This window comes from Polypterus senegalus, chromosome 4 (genome assembly GCF_016835505.1).
Source record: "Polypterus senegalus isolate Bchr_013 chromosome 4, ASM1683550v1, whole genome shotgun sequence".
Classification (NCBI taxonomy): Eukaryota; Metazoa; Chordata; class Cladistia; order Polypteriformes; family Polypteridae; genus Polypterus; species Polypterus senegalus.
The window spans coordinates 32656052-32676597 of record NC_053157.1 but is presented as its reverse complement, the minus strand read 5'-3'; the positions used below and the strand labels follow the sequence as shown (position 1 = coordinate 32676597).

The 20546-nt window shown below is 36.9% G+C and overlaps 1 protein-coding gene across 4 annotated transcripts in view; it reads left to right on the top strand.

Annotated features, from left to right (window-relative positions):
• Positions 1-20546, top strand: part of LOC120527236 (methyl-CpG-binding domain protein 2-like) — a 193330-nt gene that overhangs the window by 125081 nt on the left and 47703 nt on the right. For 3 of the 4 annotated variants that reach the window (XR_005633294.1, XM_039750412.1, XM_039750413.1), the window contains exon 6: positions 14266-14407. Coding sequence is in view for 2 of the 4 variants with exons in the window: in XM_039750412.1 (XP_039606346.1) it covers positions 14266-14395 (130 nt within the window). In the remaining 2 variants the exon portion in view is untranslated. Of the gene's footprint in view, positions 1-14265; positions 14408-20546 lie in introns of those variants that run through there. The other variant, XR_005633295.1, reaches the window with a different exon arrangement.

Below are 20546 nucleotides of genomic sequence, written 5' to 3'. Positions count from 1 at the left end.
TCAAGGAAAAAAAGTGTTTCTATCCCAAACATTATGGAGGCCACTGCAAGTTTGCCACTGTAAACTGGTTCAAGTGCTGTTTTAAGACATTAGGAAATGTCAAGTGGTGTTGTGTAAAAAGACTGAAAACCTTGAACTTAATAGAACAAAGACAAAATTAAAGTTAATAACAAAAGAAAACAAACAAAATTATTTTAAAGAATCAAAGACTCAAAACTGTAAGGGTAGCTATGAGCTGCAGTAAACATTGCAGAGACACGGTGAACAGTCAAAGGCCTCTCTACATTTGACTAACAGTAATAATAATAATACAATCATACAAGATTATCTCTCACTCAAAAAACATATATCTACTATGGCATCAGAATAGAGCTTGCATAGTCATTGCGATACAAAATAGATTATAAATATCAAATCAGTGCCTTACAACATAAGCACCAATATACTGTAGTACTGATGTGCCAATTCCATTTGTATAAGGATACAAAGACTTGAGTTTTCTATCCATATTGTAAATCTTTTGCCTGGTGATTTAGGCACTAAGTTGTCATTTGCCCATTTGGTTTGCCAGCATTACCTTTTGGCTCTCACTTGGAAAACAATGTGCTGCTGATTGGTATTAACTTTTTTTGCCTTTTAATTGCAAATACATAAGCCCAGAAAATAACTAGATAGGCAGATTCATTGTAATTAAAGTTGGAATGTCGAGGTGTTCTTATGTGTGCCTTTTTCCCTCATGATTTACTGTTTGATATTTTATTAGATATGATAATTGTAAATGCAGTACAGGCAATTCTTGAGGCAGCTAGCATTTTACAGCAGGCGACACATGGCACTCATTTGGAAATTATGAGTACTGAAGGGAAAGGAGAACTGCTATTAAATTCCAGACTATACAGTGTGCCCCCTGTAGTGCAATATGCAGATGATTTTTGTAATGTAAAGAATCTACAGCTTTGAATTACAACTATTAACTAGAAATCTTTCAGACAGTTTTTTAAGATGCCTATCAGGCACACTGACACCTTTACTTTTATTTCACTTTCTTCAACACATGAGGCATCTCCTACTATGCAAGAGCTTATTAAAAAACAGTCAAGGCAAAGTCTTGGTTTCTTATGTTCAGACACATTGCAGTATTGGTGATTCCTCAAAGAAAAAGGACAGTGTTATTCTTTCTCTGTAGTGCCATTCTGCAGCACAGTATTGGGTTATAAGAAGAAAAATGCTGAAATTAGTTCAAGTCAGTATATACTGTATTTATCACTGTTTGATAAATGTAAAGTGGAAAGGAAAATTGTGTTTGTAGAAAAAGCACCACACAGAAGCCAGTGTTGAAAGAGAATAAAAGATTTATGGTGCTCCTAAGGGTTTAACATTTGATTTCTTTCAAAAAGAATATGTATCTGCTGTCTCCCTGATTTAACATCTATTAAAATTCATTACTCTGTGGAGGTTAGCAAGTTTTTAGCCATAATCACAAGATCCAAATATTATCCGAGGTAGTTTAAGGTTATTTTTTTGGAGCAAATAAATAATTGTTTTTGGTTTTCATCTGTTGATTAAGAACAAGAAAAAGCACCTTCAGTGCTGCAGAATCCTGTAAGCTTTAAGCTTTATTGCAATTTATACTTTAAAGAAAGACGAATATTAAATCACACAAGCACCATTTAAAATGCCCTGCCTGTCAAGTTAGTAATTAGATGAATGGACATAAAAGTAGATATTATTTGCACTGTAAAAAGCATGCTTGTATAAATCACATATTTTCCAGTTTTAGTTGATGAAGTAAATGAAAAATCAGACTAGTGTAGACAGGTTGATTGCCACATAATTAGAAGATAAATTCTGTTCCCTTGATTTTCGTTTCTATGTGTAATACACATTGGCACTCAAAAAAACAGATGGCACTTTTTACACTCTCCTACAGAGTGTTGGATAAGGTGAGTGGGACAATCATTGCTGACTTGCAAATTTCTTTCACTAGCACTCCATTTTGCTTCCAGCTGGTAAATTATGCAGATGGGATGAAATGTCACATCTTGTAAAGCAGTACTTCTGTTTCTTTAAAAGTCTCATTTCACTTCCGTTGTAAATGTTACTTCAGTTTTATGGCTCCTTTTTTTAAGGAATTATGTTCTTATGTGTTGAGTTTAAGAAGTTGTTTTGGTGAAGACACCCATCTCAACCCAGCCCACTTTGTTTCATTCAATGGGGACAAATAATGATCTATCTATCTATCTATCTATCTATCTATCTATCTATCTATCTATCTATCTATCTATCTATCTATCTATCTATCTATCTATCTATCTGGATTAATAAAGTATCTATCTATCTATCTATCTATCTATCTATCTATCTGGATTAATAAAGTATCTATCTATCTATCTATCTATCTATCTATCTATCTATCTATCTATCTATCTATCTATCTATCTATCTATCGGGATTAATAAAGTATCTATCTATCTATCTATCTATCTATCTATCTATCTATCTATCTATCTATCTATCTATCTATCTATCTATCTATCTATCTATCTATCTATCTATCTAAATGACACTTAATGTTCTCTATCTTAATACCTTTTAGGATGACTGTCTAGTTCATTCTGCTTCACTTTTATGTTCTGTAAATCTAATTACATTGTAAAATCTCGGTGAGGATGGCCCCATGAAGATTCTGTTAACATTAGCATCTTAAACTGGAGCAATGAAGTCTGAAGTCTAAAGACAAGCTCCTTTTATTTACTGTGTGTCATTACCTTAGCCTAAATTGCATTGATTAAAGTCAGAGTCAGTAATTTTGTTTTGGTGTTAGGAAACACAGAAAAAGAGGCCACAGTTTTAGTTTTTTATTATTGTAACTAGGGGGCTTTGCCCGCTGCTTGCTTCGCTTGCTTTCCCTTCCCCTGTACTTCCATTCCCATCCCTCCTTTGCCCACATATTCTTTGTCTCTCCTCTTCACATGTCCATACCACTTCAGTCTACTTTCCTGTACTTTCTTAGATGTCTCTCCCACTTTTGTTCTACCTCTGATTTTTCATGTGAACAGTTGCTAGATTTCTTAGCAAGATGCATTGATCACAAGAACCAGAAATGATAAAGCCAGAAGTAGTGTCCTTCTAAAGCTAAAAATAACAATGACGAACAATCCTACAAATTTTGCAGAAGCCTTTTATATGAGCTAATAATTAAATATCGATTACAATTTGCTAAATAAAAACTTCTAAAACAGAACAAATACAAAGACGTATACTGTAAATCCAATGGTAGAAATTGGTGAATTTTCTCATAGGGTTTACATACATGTCTGCCTACACTGTCAGGCCTACTTAATTCAGTGTAGATGTTTGGACTGCCACAGCCTGTACTTGTAGTGTTGGGTACAAGACAGGAAACAACCCCAGAATCAGGGTGCAGACCTTTTCAGGACATACATACTTACATGCTCACACTTACACTGGGGCCAATGAACTTAACTTATGCTTTATGTCTTTAGAGATGTAGGAGAAAAACTAGATGACAAGGGAATATACAGGCTTTACAATGAGAAGAAACTGGTTTGGGATTTGAATCTGAAATGCTGGACCCTTGAGGAAGGCAATAGCAACTATTGATTTATTCTCACAAGATTTGAAATCGCAGATTTATAAGAGAAAAGTACTGGTAATAAAAGGTAGTGATGAAATAAAGAAAGATATAATGTGCATGGATTTCACACAACTGAGATGTAGAAACCAACAAAGAATCATAAAGCCCGTATAGAAAACAGATGTTTTTAGTGCCATTTGAGGAAGTTTTGTAGCATATATATAGTAAAGTTTAAATTATTTACATTTGATAACAGTTTAAAATTAATAGGTTTAAAATTTCCACCATTTTTAATTGTTCTTGACCTTGACTTATGCAGTGTTTACATGTGGAGACTAATAGCTAAGTCTTGAATATTATTAAAAGGGGAATTTAGTGTTATCTTACAAGTCTTCATTTTTGATAAGATCTCATTAAACAGCACTGCCATAAATAGGAAACATCCACTTTTTAATTTTTAGGATTTTTTTCCTCAGATCAAAAGAATGCTTCCCCTAGGACTAAGGACCACTTCTGCCACATTCATTTTCATTTAAACACATCCAGGTTGCTTTTGATTTTGAGATTGTTGGACGGATGTAAACGCAACACAGACATAAATTATTAATACAGTAAATGTCCTTCCATAGGATTGTCCTTTCCAATAAAGTATCACAGGTGAAGGTTAAAATAAAAATTCCAATAAACAGGTTAGCATTAGTGCTTCTTTCCATATTCACAACCTCACTGCTCACACTTTTCTATCCACCCTGTCGCAGCAGTTGTCCTTCAGCCTGCCATAATCTTGACTTTCCTCCTGGTTTTACTCCTCACTCTACCTCGTGTCCCCAGCTCACCTTTCTTATGTCTTGCAGCCAAGCTGAGATGCAGACAGCTGCTGCCCCTTTCCCCATCTCTCATCCCAGCCACCTCAGGCAGTGCTCTCTGGTGTGCTCAAAGCCGGACCTCCATCGCCTTGCCTCCTGATATCAGTCTAGCACACCTGCCTCTCCAGAATGTTCACATATTCGCAGGGCCACTGACTGCCATGCTGGCTTGTGCCCTAAAATCCTACTCTCTTTCTTTCTTGAACCTTCCAACCTGATCTAGCCACCTCAGGCTCCTTTTAATCCATTGTGAGTGCAGGTGCCTTGATTATGCCCCCAGGGTGTCAATAAGAAAACTGGCCTCACCGGTCACATCTGCATGTGCATGTGAGTTAGCCAATTTCCTGATTACATACCTTGGGGACACACGGCTGCACTATCGTACGCATCCACACTCCTTGAGCCTGAACACACTGTTTATTATTTTAAAAATGCACACTGCCACAAATTGCTGTGTACTTCATTGCACTCCCACATACAGTTCTGTGAATGAAAATATTGATGAAAATGGTCAGCTGCCTAATGAGGACAGCTCCATTTTTAAACATTTAACTGTAAAAATTCATCTGTGAATCCAGCATCAAACATGCTTAATCCTACCAAAGTTTTCTGGGTCTGTAAGATATACTGAAGGCAGGACAAGAACCAACACTGAACACGGCATCATTCTATAGGAAAGCACAACTCACAATTACAAATGATGTTTGGGATTTGGCAATAAAATGAGAGTACCTTGAGAAAAGCTCATGCAGATATGGTGACAACCTGGCAAGCTCCACAAAGACAGTGACGTGGTGGGCTTTCGGACTATGGACTATATAGTTGTGATATTCACTGCACTACTGTGCAGTCCAGATTTAAAATTAGTATACTTGAGTAACTTTTTAGCTTTCTCCATGATACATGAATCATATAAAGGGCTTTTAAAATTAGAATTCTCCATGTATCCTGCATAGGGCCTTTATCACCCAAAGATTTTGCTTGGAAAGAGAAGGCTTTTAGGAATTTTGTATTTGAAAACAGCTCAACTTGCATTTAGATCATATAATATTGTCTTAATTTAGTTTACATTTATAGTCAAATGCATATTATGTACATACAATTATACATGCATACATACATACTCGAACCTCCTTGATCAAAGTTAAATTCACATGGACTTGTAACCTTCCTCGGCAGGAGTCACCGGGCCCATGCACTTACACCTCCTCATGGCAGATTTAGAGTCACATGCACATCTTTTGGGTATATAGGAGAAAATCACGATACCTGGAGGAAAAAACTGAGGTAAACACAAAAGAGAAAATGACCAGGTACAGAAGTCAAACCCAGAACTTTGGGTCCATGAGAGATCAGCACTAATGACTGCACAATAAATAAACTTCGATTACCTCAGGTAACTTACAGGATCATTTTTTATTTCTTTAGAAATTGAACCACAGGTGTCTCAAGTGACCTGTAAAGGTTGAGTCAGAAGAAAGAACTGAATTATGAACCTTGAGTTTAAAGACCAGTGTCATCAATTTTACTTTTTAGAAGACCTTGCCCATTAATAAAGAATGCACAGTTGACTGTCTTATTTTTACTAAGAATAACAGTTTGAACCTGCATTAGCCTTTGTAAGAGATCAAATTAATTTCTTGTTTATTAATTCACTATATCCTTGCCACTCCTTAATGGAGTAAACAGATTTCAAAATGGAATGATAATACACTATAGTATATGAAGAAAAAAAGTGTAGCTATACTAGAAAAACATTAAGCCCTTATATGTAACACATATTAATTCTTACCATTTTAACGTCTTGTTCTATCAGTTCAAGAAAATCTCCTTATAATTGCTGAAGGTTTTTTTTTGACTCACTGCCCTTCTTAATATCAATCTTAGATACACAGATGGGCAAAAACTTTATTAATCCCAAAGGAAATTGCAAGACATATTACTTCTTATATTCCAGGTCTTGATGTCTCCTGCTAATGCTAACTCATCTGCCTATTTAAAGAAGATCATACAGCATCCTAGACATGCTGGGAGTAAAAAATTAATAAGACAGATAAGACAAGTGTCAACAACTTGCTTCATTTGATACATATTTAATACTCTTTCAGTTCAGTATGTAGACAAATTAGCATGTATAGTATATCTGCAGCGCTTATTAGGAAAACTGAGCATAAGACCCTATGACTTTGATCGTAATGTACAGGATAAGGACATTTGTTTCCACAAAGCTACAGTTGCAAGTACAAAGTTAAGGGAGCGTGGGTAACATGAAATGGAAATTAGGTTAATTTTAAAAATAAATGAGCTCTCTTATTCCCCAGATTTTAGTGCAGTCATACTGATTTGTTTATTTAGAAAGTGAATAAATAAAATACAGTGAATACATGATTTGTCATTTTGTCTCATACAAATTATTTTATAGATTATCAACACTATATTATTTACACAAAACATTGATTGGACAGAAGTCTATGGGCACCCCCCCAAATTATTGAGTTCAGGTGTTTCAGCTGCACCCATTGATAACAGGCACATAAAATCAAGAACATAGCCATACAATCTCCATTGGCAAACACTGCCAGTAGAATGGGTCTTAATGAAGAGCTCAGTGACTTTGAGATGGCACAATCCTAGAATTTCACCTTTGCTACATGTTTTTTTTTTTTATTAATTTTATTACAATCCATACATAGCAATCAAGTTTTTACAAAAAAAAGAATTATGTTAAGAACAGATCGATCCCCACCCCTGAGAGAGAGAGCAAGCCAAACGCGTAAAATCTAAGGCTTGTAAACATACCTAAATTAATAAATTCTCTGTGCTTTATAAACTTATTTTAAAATATTACTGATTAGATCCTGCCATGTTTTGAAAAAAGTCTGTACAGATCCTCTAACTGAGTATTTGATTTTTTCCAATTTCAAATAATATAACACATCAGTTTCCCACTGACTTAAAAGAGGAGAGTTTGGGTTCTTCCAGTTTATCAGAATAAGTCTGCGTGCCAACAGTGTAGTGAATGCAATCACAATTTGTTTGTCTTTCTCCACTTTAAACCCCTCTGGAAGAACCCCAAACACAGCTGTTAATGGGTTAGGAGGGATTGTGAGTCCAAGGCTGTCTGAGAGGTAATTAAAAATTTTTGTCCAGAATAATGTTAATTTGGTGCAGGCCCAGAACATGTGACCCAGTGAGGCTGGGGCTTGGTTGCAACGTTCGCAGGTTGGATCATGCCCTGGAAACATTTTGAGAGTTTTAGTCGAGACAGATGTGCTCGATATATAATTTTGAGTTGTATAATTGTATGCTTTGCGCATATGGAGCTCGAGTGAATTCTCTGCATTGCTACTTTCCACTCCTTTTCTGATATATTAATTGAGAGATCTTTTTCCCAGTGTCCTCTTGGATCTTTGAAAGGAAGGGATTGTAAAATGATTTTATATATTGTAGAGATGGAGTCTAATCCTTGAAATTGAGCAATATTTTTCCAGCGTGGATGAGGGTGCAAGATGAGGAAAATCTGGAAGGTTCTGTTTAACAAAGTTCCTGATTTGAAGATAGTGAAAGAAATGTGTAGCTGGAATGTTAAATTTGGAATGTAATTGTTCATAGGATGCAAAGACGTTGTCTATATAAAGATCTCTAAGCAAGTTAATTCCAAATTTTTCCAGATATTAAAACTGCATATGTTTGTGAAGGTTGAAAGAGGTGGTTCTCTTGCAGGGTGCCACAGATAGAAGCTTCTCCGTCTTAAAATGCTTTCTACATTGGTTCCAGATTCTAAGTGAGTGGAGCACAATTGGGTTATTAGTGTATTGCCGATAACGTGTGTTTATTGGAGCACAGAGCAAGGAATACAAAGAAGTACTGCAGGATTTTACTTCTATTGGTCCATGCCTGTGTATGTTCTTCTATTTGTGTCCAGGTTCTTATCGCCTGTATATTTGCCCCAGTAATAAAACTGGAAGTTAGGTAGAGCCATGCCGCCTTCTGCCTTTTGTCTTTGTAGGGTCGCTCTTTTGATGCGTGGATGTTTTGAATTCCAAATAAATGAGGTTATTGTTGAATCTAATTGCTTAAAGAATGATTTATTAATGTATATTGGATGTTTTGAAATAAAAAGGAGCTTAGGAAGAATATTCATCTTAACAGTGTTAATTCTTCCAGCTAGTGTGAGATGAAGGGTTGACCATCTATGCAAGTCTTGTTTAATTTTTTCCATGCAGACGGCAAAATTTTGTTGATAAAGAGCTTTATGTTTACTTGTGATGTTTACCCCTAGGTATTTAAACTGTTCTGCAATGATAAAAGGTAGGGTGTCTAATCTAATATTATATGCTTGAGAATTCACTGGAAAGAGTACACTTTTATTCAGATTAATTCTGAGACCAGAGATCTTTTGAAATTCTGTGAGTGCTGCTAAGACTGCAGGCACAGAATTTTCTGGGTCCGATATATACAGTACCATGTCATCTGCATATAATGAGATTTTCTGTTCCAGTCCTTCTCTGCTAATCCCCTTTATCTGATCAGTATTTCGACAATGTATTGCCAGTGGTTCAATGGCAATGCAAACAGCAGCGGTGACAAGGGCATCCTTGTCTTGTGCCACGTTCTAGTTTAAAGTAGTCTGAGCAAATGTTATTGATGCAAACTGAAGCTTCTGGGTTAGTATACAGTAATTTAATCCATGCACAAATGTTCGGGCCAAACCCAAACTTCTCCAAAATAGTAAAAAGGTATTTCCATTCAATCATGTCGAATGCTTTTTCTGCATCCAATGATAATAATATTTCTGGGGTGTTTGATTTAGTTGGTGAGTATATTACATTAAACAGGCGTGAAGATTTGAAGATAAGTGTCGGCCCCTAATAAATCCAGTTTGGTCTTGTGATATTACGAGGGAGCACTTTCTCCATCCTTCTAGCTATGATTTTAGAGAGTATTTTAACGTCGTTATTCAGAAGTGAAATTGGTCTGTATGATGCACATTGTAATAAGTCCTTATTTTGTTTTGGAAAGACAGTGATTAAAGGCTTGTAAAATTGGTTATCTCTGGCTTCTGTAAATGTTGCTAATAGGAGGGAGCTAGCTGAGCGGAGAATTTCTTGTAAAACTCTGCAGGGTAGCCATCAGGGCCTGCTGCTTTTCCACCTTGGAGTGACTTTATAGCATCTAGTAATTCTGATAATGCCAGAGGTTTATCAAGTTCCTCCACACTAAAAGCGTCAATTTGTGGTATCTGTAATGTATCCAGAAATGCATTAGATTGTATATTGTCTTCTTTAAACTCAGTAGTATATAGGGATTTATAGTAGTCTCTGAAAGTGTGCATTATATTTTTGTGTTCGATGATTTTATCTCCGTTCGTGTTAGTGATTACGAGATTGCGTTGCGTACATCTTGCTTGTGAATTTGTTGCGCTAAAAGCTTATTAGCTTTCTCCATGTTCATATAATGATGTCTGGATTTGTAAATTAGTTGTTCAGTTTCTTTAGTTGTCAAGAGGTTTAATTCTGAATGTAGAGCCTGCCTCCTCTATGTAGAGTCTCGCTTGGTAGTCTGGCATGTTCTTCATCTATTTTAGTAATTTCGCTTTTTATCTCTGCTACTTTCTTCGCTTCGGATTTATTTCTGTGGGAAAGATATGAGATAATCTGTCCTCTTAAGAAGGCCTTAAGAGTTTCCCAGAGTATTCCTGCAGAGATCTCAGGGGATGTATTTGTCTCTAGAAAGAATTTGATTTGTTTGGATATAAATTCAGTACAATTCTCGTCAGCTAATAGAAGCGGGTTGAGGCCATCTGCGAGGTGAGTGTATGGGGCTTAGTAATTTCAGTTCCAAGATCATAGGTGCATGGTCTGAAATAACAATAGCATCGTATTTACAAGATTTAATCTTAGGCAAGAAGTTATTATCTATAAAGAAGTAATCAATCCTTGAGTAGCAATGATGTACTGGTGAGTAGAAAGAATATGTTCTTGAATTTGGGTTTAAAAACCTCCAGGGATCTGATAAGTTGTGATCAGTTATAAACTTTGTAATTATCTTTGCGGTGTTAGTTGCCGTTCCCCCTGTGGAGGAAGTCTATCTAAAAGTGGATTTAAACACAATTAAAGTCCCCAGCCATTATAACTTTATGAGTGTTCAGATTGGGAATGGATGCAAATAAATTTTGTATAAATTCCTTATCATCAACATTAGGTGCATAAACATTTATCAAAATCATTTTACAGTTAGATAAGTCTCCCATGACCATTACATATCTCCCTTCAGGATCCAATACTACATCTGATGCTACAAATGGTACTGTTCTATGTATGAGAATTCCCACCCTCTAGTTTTCTTTGTAAAACTAGAATGGAACATTTGGCCAGTCCAGTCTTTTTGCAGCCGGAACTGATCCTTACTTAGTAAGTGGGTTTCCTGTAAAAATACTATTTTAGCATTTAGACCTGTTAGGTGAGAAAGTACTTTCTTTCTCTTTAATTGTGATTCAGGCCTTTAACATTCCAGCTTACGGTTAACTGTCCCATCATGGAGACACTGATTCTGAGTTTTTGATGTCATTTTATAGTCTTAACTGGAAGTGAAATAGTTTAGGTCTTAATTTCCTATTTCCCCAAGAGTTGTTGCCATGCAGCTTATTATTACGTTGATAGTTATAATTATAAAGATTGAGATGATAGATTAGGTATAGATCAAGCCTGCTCTCTTTCTCTCCCCCCTTAACCCCCACCCTCCCTTTTTGCCTCCCCAAGTGAGGCTAAAACCCACTTCACGCAGTCCCAGTCCTCTGACATACCCAGAGACAGAGCACGCCCAAAGCACAACAAGCCCCCATGCAGTGGCGCTTTAGGGTTAAAAGATAGAGATATCTGTTACCAATATAGTCTTTAAAAGAAAAAAAAAAAAAGAATTTTTTTTGCACTTAAAATATATATATAGTCTTCAGCAATTTTAGTGCATTAAGATGATACCCCAGATAATAAACCCGTTGATGGTGTTAAAGATGTGTCCAAAATAAGCATAACAAGTCTTAATGCAGTAATAGCAATAACAGTAAACCAAGGGTATGATATTGAACAGTCTCATTTAGGGTACACATGAAATAATTAGAAAAAAAAAAAAAAAAGGAGGAAAAGTAATTAAGCACAATAAAACATAAACAGATAGCCTAGTAATACTAAGTAATAATAAGAATATATGAGAATATATGCTGATAAAACCCCGTATTTTAAAACAAATAGATCAGACAGTAGATTATTAATCCTAGCTTTATCATTTACCGCCATGACTCACTATTATGTATCAGAATAGTCCCGGGATCAGCTTTCTTAATTCATTTTCTGCTTCTTCCTTGCTAGCGAAGACATAGAAATGACCCTGCCATTCCACTTTCAGTTTTGCCGGATACAGGAGGCTGTATTTGACACTGGCTTGCCCGCTGTTTAATATTATAGAAGGCTGCGCTTAATAGCTGTTGCTGGAGAGAAGTCAGGAAGATACGAATGTGGTTATTTTCATATATAATATCTTCCTTGTTTCTGAGGAGTGCCATCACCTCTAGCTTAAATGATAATCGTTCAAAACGAACTATAAAAGATCTTGGTCGGGGTCTGACGGTGTTTGATCCGCATACGCGGTAAGCCGCTGCTATCTCAGATTCTGCTTTAAAGTCGCCCCCGATTATTTTAGAAAAAAGTTCAGCTGCGAATTTCACAGGGTTTGAACTTTCTCGATTCTCCGCAGACCTTCAATTCTGACATTATACCTTCTACTCCCATCTTCTAAAGCAGCCAGTCTGTCTCCAAGTTTTTCTCCGAGTTTTTTACATTTGGAACTGACATTTACTGCTCTTTCCTCGGCACTGGCAGCTAAATGTTCGGCCATTTCGATCCGATTCGTGAATGTCTCCTTAAGATGCTCCAATTGATCAGCAAGCGTGCTCAGTTTAACCGAGTTTTCTGAATGCGCTCTTCAATTTTACCCAGCACCTGTCGAAGGCTCAAGTTGTACGTCTTGACGCAGCCTTTCATTTGCCTGTTGGAATTCCTGTCGCAGCCATTCATTGGCCTGTTTCATCTCCTGTTTCAATTCCTGTTTCAGTCTCTCAAGTGCCTTTGCCATTGCTTTCTCATTAGCCTTCTCGCTTTTCTTTATATCTTGCGTGAGCTCAGCGAGCAACACTTTCAGTTCAGATAGTTCAATTGTGCCTTCTTGTACCGTAGATGAAGCAGCAGACTTTGCTGAAGCCGGTGTCCCCGCTGCTCCAGGCTCGCGTAATTGCGTAACTGAAGCCGCGACTTCCCGGCCTTTCCAGTTTCAGGTAATCTCTCCAATCGACGAGCTATCCACATCTGCACTCACGATCGCACCTTCGCTCCCCTTTTCGCTCTCAGCCGGCAACGATGTAGCGGACCGTGGTCCCGAGGAGTCTGTGCTTTCGCCCATCTGATCCAGGTCTGTCTCTGATAGGCCGTATCTTGAACTGGGGCTTGCTGATCACAGCTTGGATGTAGCTTTAGTTTTCGATTCTTTCGAACTACTCTTCTTGTTGGCCATGTTTATATGTGCTACATATACTGTAGCAGTCCCTCTCGGGTTGAATAAATACAGGATATTTCAGAATAATAAGCAAATAATATGAAAAATAGCACCACTGCTAGCGGAGGTCCACTTTAGACGTTGATCTCTCGCATCGGACGAGTCCAAATTTGCCACATGTTTTGTACAAAAACTTTCTGCTCTGTTAGATATGCCCCAGTCAACTGTAAGTGGCCTTATTGTGAAGTGTTAGGGTCGAGGAGCAACAGCACTTTAGAGCCACGAAGTGTTAAACCACACAAATTCACAGAGCAGCTGAAGTGCATAGTGCTTAAATATCACCTGTCCTGTGTCACATCACTTACAACAGAGTTCCAAACTGCCTCTGAAAGAAATGTTAGCAGAAGAACTGTGCGTTGGGGCCTCCATGAAACAAATTTCCAGTGCAGACCAACTTCACACAGGCTTAAAATCTCTATGTGCAATGCCAGGCGATTGCTCAAATAGGGTAAAGTATGCAGCCATTGGATTCTGGAGCAGTGAAAACATGTTCTCTGGAGGTATGAAATCTGGCAATCTGAAGGATGAATCTGGGTTTAGCGGATGACAGAAGAGTGCTGCCTTGTGGACTGCATAGTGCCTGTTGTAAAGTTTGTGGAGGATAAAAAGTGGCCGGTGGCTGTTTACTCTTAATGCTACAACATACAAAGATATTTTAGATAAAAGTGAGCTTCCAACTTTGAGGTATTAGTTTGGGAAAGGCCCTTTTCTTTTCCAGCTTGACTGTGCACCCGTGTATAAATTCAGAGCCACAATGTCATAGTTTGATGAGGTTAGTGTTGAGGAACCTATGTAGCCCTCAGAGAGCATTGACCGCAGCCCTATGGAACATGTTTTGGGATGGATTAGAACCCTGATTGTGAGCCAGGTCTTTCTCATCCAACATCAGTACCTGACCTCACAATTGCTCTTTTGGCTGAATGGCCACAAAATCCCAAAGACAAATATCCTTCTCAAAGGAAAGGAGGCTGTTATAGCTATTAAAAGAGGGCAAATACATATTAATGTCCATAGTTTTGGAATGGGATGTCCGAAAAGCTCCTATAGAGGTTTGATTTGGCTATATAATGTGTATTTAAAGCCTACAGAGAGAAATTGTTTGTTTACAGGGAATGGGAATCATGGTGTGTTATATGCCAAAGCATTGCAGTACATGTCACATCTATGTTATTTACAGTTCTTTTTTTGTTTTAGGAAACAAGAAGAAAAGGTCCATCAGGTAAGGAAGAAGCTGGAAGAAGCACTAATGGCTGATATTTTGGCTCGAGCTGCTGAGTCAACAAAGGATACAAGTTTGCAGATGGATGGCAGAAGAAATACATAGGAACAGGTTTAGGTAAGATGGCCAACTCTTAACCTACTAACCATAATTTGGCGGGAAAGTGATGTCTTGTATTATCTTAAACTAATTCAATGTTTGAGAAATGGTCCAAGATTCTTATTTTTAAATATTTGCCCAAATTCATTAATGTTATTCTAAACTAATCATGCCATGTCCTTTCTGAATCTTTGCTACTGTTTTAATAAATCTGAGAAAACTACATGAATCTAACCTCTTTTGTCATGAAGTTTCTGAACTTGACGTTATTGTTTGTGTTTTGTTATCTTTATAACTAAAAAGTATGACCAGTTTTTAAACTGCTGTAAAAACAGATTCTTTTTAAATATCCATACAGTGTACAGTGTCAAAGTTAATTCTTTTCACAAAACCTCGAAAAAAAGGACCAGTAATATAGGCATGTGGAGTGTTGTTTTATGCTATTTGAAGGTTGATTATCATGAATATGAGAATATTTTTGATACCTCATTCTTTAGTGGTGGTCTTAGGTTAAAATGGCTAATTTCAAACATAAGCTTGTGGTGGGTATAGTTGTTGACTATTTTAATTCAGTGATTATGAATATAATGTTATCTTTGATTTTTGATCCTTTACCAGAGTTCTTGCCTTCTACGGACCTTTATCAGAAGATGAAAATGACAAATTTCTATTAAAATTTATAGTATTTATAATTTAAACATTTAAATTGAAACACACATTTTAATATTTTAAATATTTGATGCAACTATTCTTGTTCATTATGTACTTCTAGAAGTAAATCATCACATTTCTTATGAATACCCCCTATTCGGACAGCTTACACTAATTCAGACTTTTTTTATTTGCCTTTTTAATAGCATAAACACGTTGCTTAGATGATGAAAATGATGTGTCACAATTTACTCCTAAATCCTTTTCAGAGGTTGCTTTTTGTATTACAATGTCCCCCATCTGGTATTTATGATTGACGATCCTTTTAACCACATGAAGCACTTTGCATTTTTCTACATTAAAATGCATTTTCCCAATGCTCACCCAGTTCTGATGATTGTCCAATTCTTTTAAAATTGTTTTTACTGCCTTCTCAGTGCCTGCCATACCTCTATTTTTTATATCATCTGTGTATTTACTAATGATACTGTAATCAATGTCATTAATATAAATCAGAAAAGTAATGGTCCAGTGAAAGATAGTGAGGGACTCCACTGATGACGTCACACCACGTAGAGGATCCACATCTTATCTGTACTCTTTGTGTTCTTCTAGTTAACTAGCCTAAGGTCCAGCTTTGTATGTCACTTCTGATGCCAATAGCTTCTAGTTTCAAAAAAATTCTTTTGTATGGGTCTGTATCAAAGGATTTTTTAAAGTCTACATAAATTATGTTGTACACGTTGCTTTTGTCAACTACTTCAGTAGCCTGCTCAAGAAAAGTTAAGATATTGTTTTGGCAAGATCTTTCTCTCTTAAATCCATGCTGTCTTTTATTTAGTATATCATTTTTATATTGCTATTTTTCTCATCTATTCCTTATTATTAGTTATAATTAGTATTATTAATTTTGCAATTTACAGAATAAGACTTATGGGTTGTATCTACCAGGATCCATTTTGTCTCCTTTCTTAAAGATTGGCGTCACATTTAAACTTTCCAGTTCTCAAGTACTTCTTCATTTTGAAGCAAATACTCAAATATGCCAAATAAGGGTTTATAATTTGACTTCTTTTCATTTCAATAAATAGATAAGTACCCCCCCTTCCAAATACTTTTGGCTTGGATAACAGAGAGCTGCTGTTGTCAATAACAGGCTTGTAGGTGGCAGTATGATGAGATCAGAACTGCTCAGATTGTACCACAGGCTTATATTTAAAGTCATTAACATTTAAATAAAGCAAATCTAGCCTGTAGTGTCTATAAATGGATCATGCTGATAGACACTTGTTTCCTTATTTGAAATCACCAGCATTTCCAATGATTCATCATTAAGATTTTGATAACAGAGTAAATCATTTTCTGTTGCTGAGTCAGATATAAATATACTGTCTATATTTTTAAGTATATTTTCAATATAAAACCAATAGACCATTTCTCATTATATGGAGCCACATCTTTGCCTCTTCAGATGAGCTTGCAACATTTATTTTCACTCTAATCTTCGCTCTTTCACTCTTTCTATCTTTGGATGAGCAGCTCCTCTGATCACAATGAGTGATCACAATGCTGCCAGGTGAATACAGGAGTATTTATTGTACCAAACCATATGTTCCTCAGTATCTTTTACATTCTCAGATATTATATACATCGGTAGACATGACCCTGTGACATCTCTCAGGTTCGCAGCTTGTCACAACTGTCGTAACAGTCTCATTCTTCTATCTTTATTTTTCAAAAATGTTGAGATCATCACATGTTCGGCTTGAAACAAACTGAAAGAAAAAGCAGTCATTTGCCATTAACACCGTTTCAGTTTTCTCCTTTGTATTCCCGTTAGAAGCTTCTTAGTCTCACAGGACCAGACATGAGTCTCTGGGGACAACCTGCTAAAACGTTTGTAGTAAATACCGGCAGAATCTCCCACGGCAAAGACAACCTCCACAGGGTGTCTTCCTAAAATCCAGACCCCAATTTCTTCAGTCCATGCATTTTAAAGGACCGAAGAGCAAACAAGAAACTAAACAAAAGACCCGATACTGAGAAAAAATAGGAAGCTAAAATTGCTGTTTTCCATTCAGGAACTCATTAGCACAAGGTAACTAAATTGTATGCTGTAATGAGCGCTGCAGCAGAGGAGACAGACTCACATACACACACACAGACCACCGCAGCTACTTGGCTCCACTTTTGAGAAATACTTCTGTCTGCTATGACATCTTTCTATCATTTTGTTATTGCATCACTATATGACATAACAACAACAAACAGAGTTTAGAAAAGCATTGTAGTCTATGCATGTACTATGTGATAAAATGCTGTGGCTGTATTTTGGTAGGCCATGTTTGCATTCTCAAACTGTAATGTTAGTTACTCATTTAGATGTGCAGCCCCATTGTGCTTTTACTATAGTCATTAGACAATTTTGTTCATTTGGTTGTTTTAAGCACTGAAATCTGCATCTCCTTGCGCTGTTTGTTATCAGCTCTCTGAAAAGCAGTCCTTTTGAAGCGTGTGACACATCATTTACTTCAAATGCATGTTTTGCAATACATATTTTCATGAATATATCTGCCAGTTCTTTCACGCTTTCAATCCTCATAACTAAACAACAGAGATCACACACAGCACCTACGACAACGTATTGTTCATGTTTACTACTCGTCCGTTCATTTCTTTGATTGCAAATGTATAATCTGATGTTACAGAAATGTTTTTCCTAAGGTTAAGTAAGAAAGGTTATGTATATTTTTAAAGCATGTAATGTGCTTTCTCCACATGCAACGCACATTTATATGTCTACTAGGGTTTTACTATGAGACATTTTGAGGGTAGACGGTTCATCGTAAACAGAACTTGCTGTCTGTCGGAACTGGTTAAGGAGAGCACTTCTGACCTTTGGAGTTCAAAGTTGCCGTCCATATTTTGTGCACCGCCTTCATGAGAAGTTGGATTGGTTTAGAAATGTGACACTCAGTGAGCCGCCTAATTGTTCCCTCCTAGTTTTAAGAAAAATTCATCATAAGCATGGAGGTGTTTAGGAGAGATGGCAGTTGTGTTTTTAACCAGATTGTTTAATGGAATCTTGGAAAGTGAGATGATGCCTGAGGAGTGGAGAAGTGTACTGGTGCCGATATTTAAGAATAAGGGGAATGTGCAGCACTGCAGTAACTACAGGGGAATAAGATTGATGAGCCACAGCATGAAGTTATGGGAAAGAGTAGTGGAAGCTAGGTTAAGAAGTGAAGTGATGATTAGTGAGCAGCAGTATGGTTTCATGCCAAGAAAGAGCACCACAGATGTGATGTTTGCTCTGAGGATGTTGATGGAGAAGTTTAGAGAAGGCCAGAAGAAGTTGCATTATGTCTTTATGGACCAGGAGAAAGCATATGACAGGGTGCCTCAAGAGAAACTGTGGTATTGTATGAGGAAGTCGGGAGTGTCAGAGAAGTATGTAAGAGTTGTACAGGATATGTACGAGGGAAGTGTGACCGTGGTGAGGTGTGTGGTAGGAGTGACAGATGCATTCAAGTTGAAGGTGGGATTACATCAGGGATCGGCTCTGAACCCTTTTTTATTTGCAGTGGTGATGGACAAGTTGACAGACGAGATTAGACAGGAGTCCCCGTGGACTATGATGTTTGCTGATGACATTGTGATCTGAAGCGATAGTAGGGAGCAGGTTGTGGAGACCCTGGAGAGGTGGAGATATGCTCTAGAGAGGAGAGGAATGAAGATCCGTAGGAACAAAACAGAATACATGTGTGTAAATGAGAGGGAGGTCAGTGGAATGGTGAGGATGCAGGGAGTAAAGCTGGAGAAGGTGGAAGAGTTTAAATACTTGGGATCAACAGTACAGAGTAATGGGGATTGTGGAAGAGATGTGAAAAAGAGAGTGCAGGCAGGGTGGAATGGGTGGAGAAGAGTGTGACAGACGGGTATCAGCAAGAGTGAAAGGGAAGGTCTACAGGACGATAGTGAAACCAGCTATGTTATATGGGTTGGAGACGGTGGCACTGACCAGAAAGCATGAGACAGAGTTGGAGGTGGCAGGGTTAAAGATGCTAAGATTTACACTGGGCGTGACAAGGATGAACAGGATTAGAAATTAGTACATTAGAGGGTCAGCTCAAGTTGAACGGTTGGGAGACAAAGTCAGAGAGGCGAGATTGCGTTGGTTTGGACATGTGCAGAGGAGAGATACTGTGTATATTGGGAGAAGGATGCTAAGGATAGAACTGCCAGGGAAGAGGAAAAGAGGAAGGCCTAAGCGAAGGTTTATGGATGTGGTGAGAGAGGACATGCAGATGATGGGTATGACAGAACAAGATGCAGAGGACAGAAAGATATGGAAGAAGATGATCCGCTGTGGCAACCCCTAACGGGAGCAGCTGAAAGAATAAGAAGATTGTCTCAGAAAGCATATACAGTATTATATGTTTGGATTCAGCGAGACTAGAGGCTTCCATATCAGTGTTTGGAAAGTTAAAATCACCCATGATCATTATGTCCTCTAAACAATATGCTGCAGATTTACTAATGATGGAATGGCGTTTACCAAAATTTTAATAATTTATCTCATAAAAAGTGCTAAAGGGCAAACAAAAGGAAGTAAAGAAACCATTTTAATTTTGTTCATGTTTGACAATTATGTCCAGTTTTTTTTTTTTTTGCTGGAACATATTATTTGTGAAATCCCTCTTTAAAAAAAAAAAACTTGAACCAAAAAAATATATTATGAAACATTTGTGTCATTTTTTTAACAGTTCATAAATGACTTCTCTGTTGTATTTACGATTTTAAATCAATTTGAGCGCACTTAATATTCACCTAGTATTCTTCCCCATTATTTACTTTTAATTATTTGCAGTGGAATGTTAAAGTGCAAAAAAAGTAAATGGGCTCAGCTTGTCTCACTACTTATAATTTCTTGTAGTAGCTGTGGGGCATCTAGTATGTGTGTTAAATTGAGGTCAAAATGATAAAATCCAAATTAACTTCAAAATTGAAGGCTACCATTTATAATATGTTTCTTTGGGATGTTGTTATTGACTCATGCAAGGCAGTAATTCTCGATTAGTGACTTTCTAACTGGGGTTTGTGGAGACTTTCCTGGGGGTCTTCATAATAATAATGTGGTTAGCAATTTACCTCTACACATTTACATTCTTATTGGGTAAAGCTTTACCTCAGGTGCTGTCATAGTGAACATAAAAAACAATGCACTTTTGCATAATGAAATATCAAATAATTAGAGTCAGATTTCATTCTGTCTTTATATATAAGTTTCTTTTCACAACTTCTTAAAAACAAAAGTTTCCATTGAGGAATATATTATAAATATTGCGTCTAGTGCAACAGTAATAAAACTGAATGCTTTTCATAAAACTATGCTAATATTGTACTATACTATATTTAACTGGCTTGTTCTTCTAATTGGTGGCATTTGGTGCAAAACTTTTCTAAAAAATATATTGCCTTTGTAATAGCAGAAACACATGTAAAA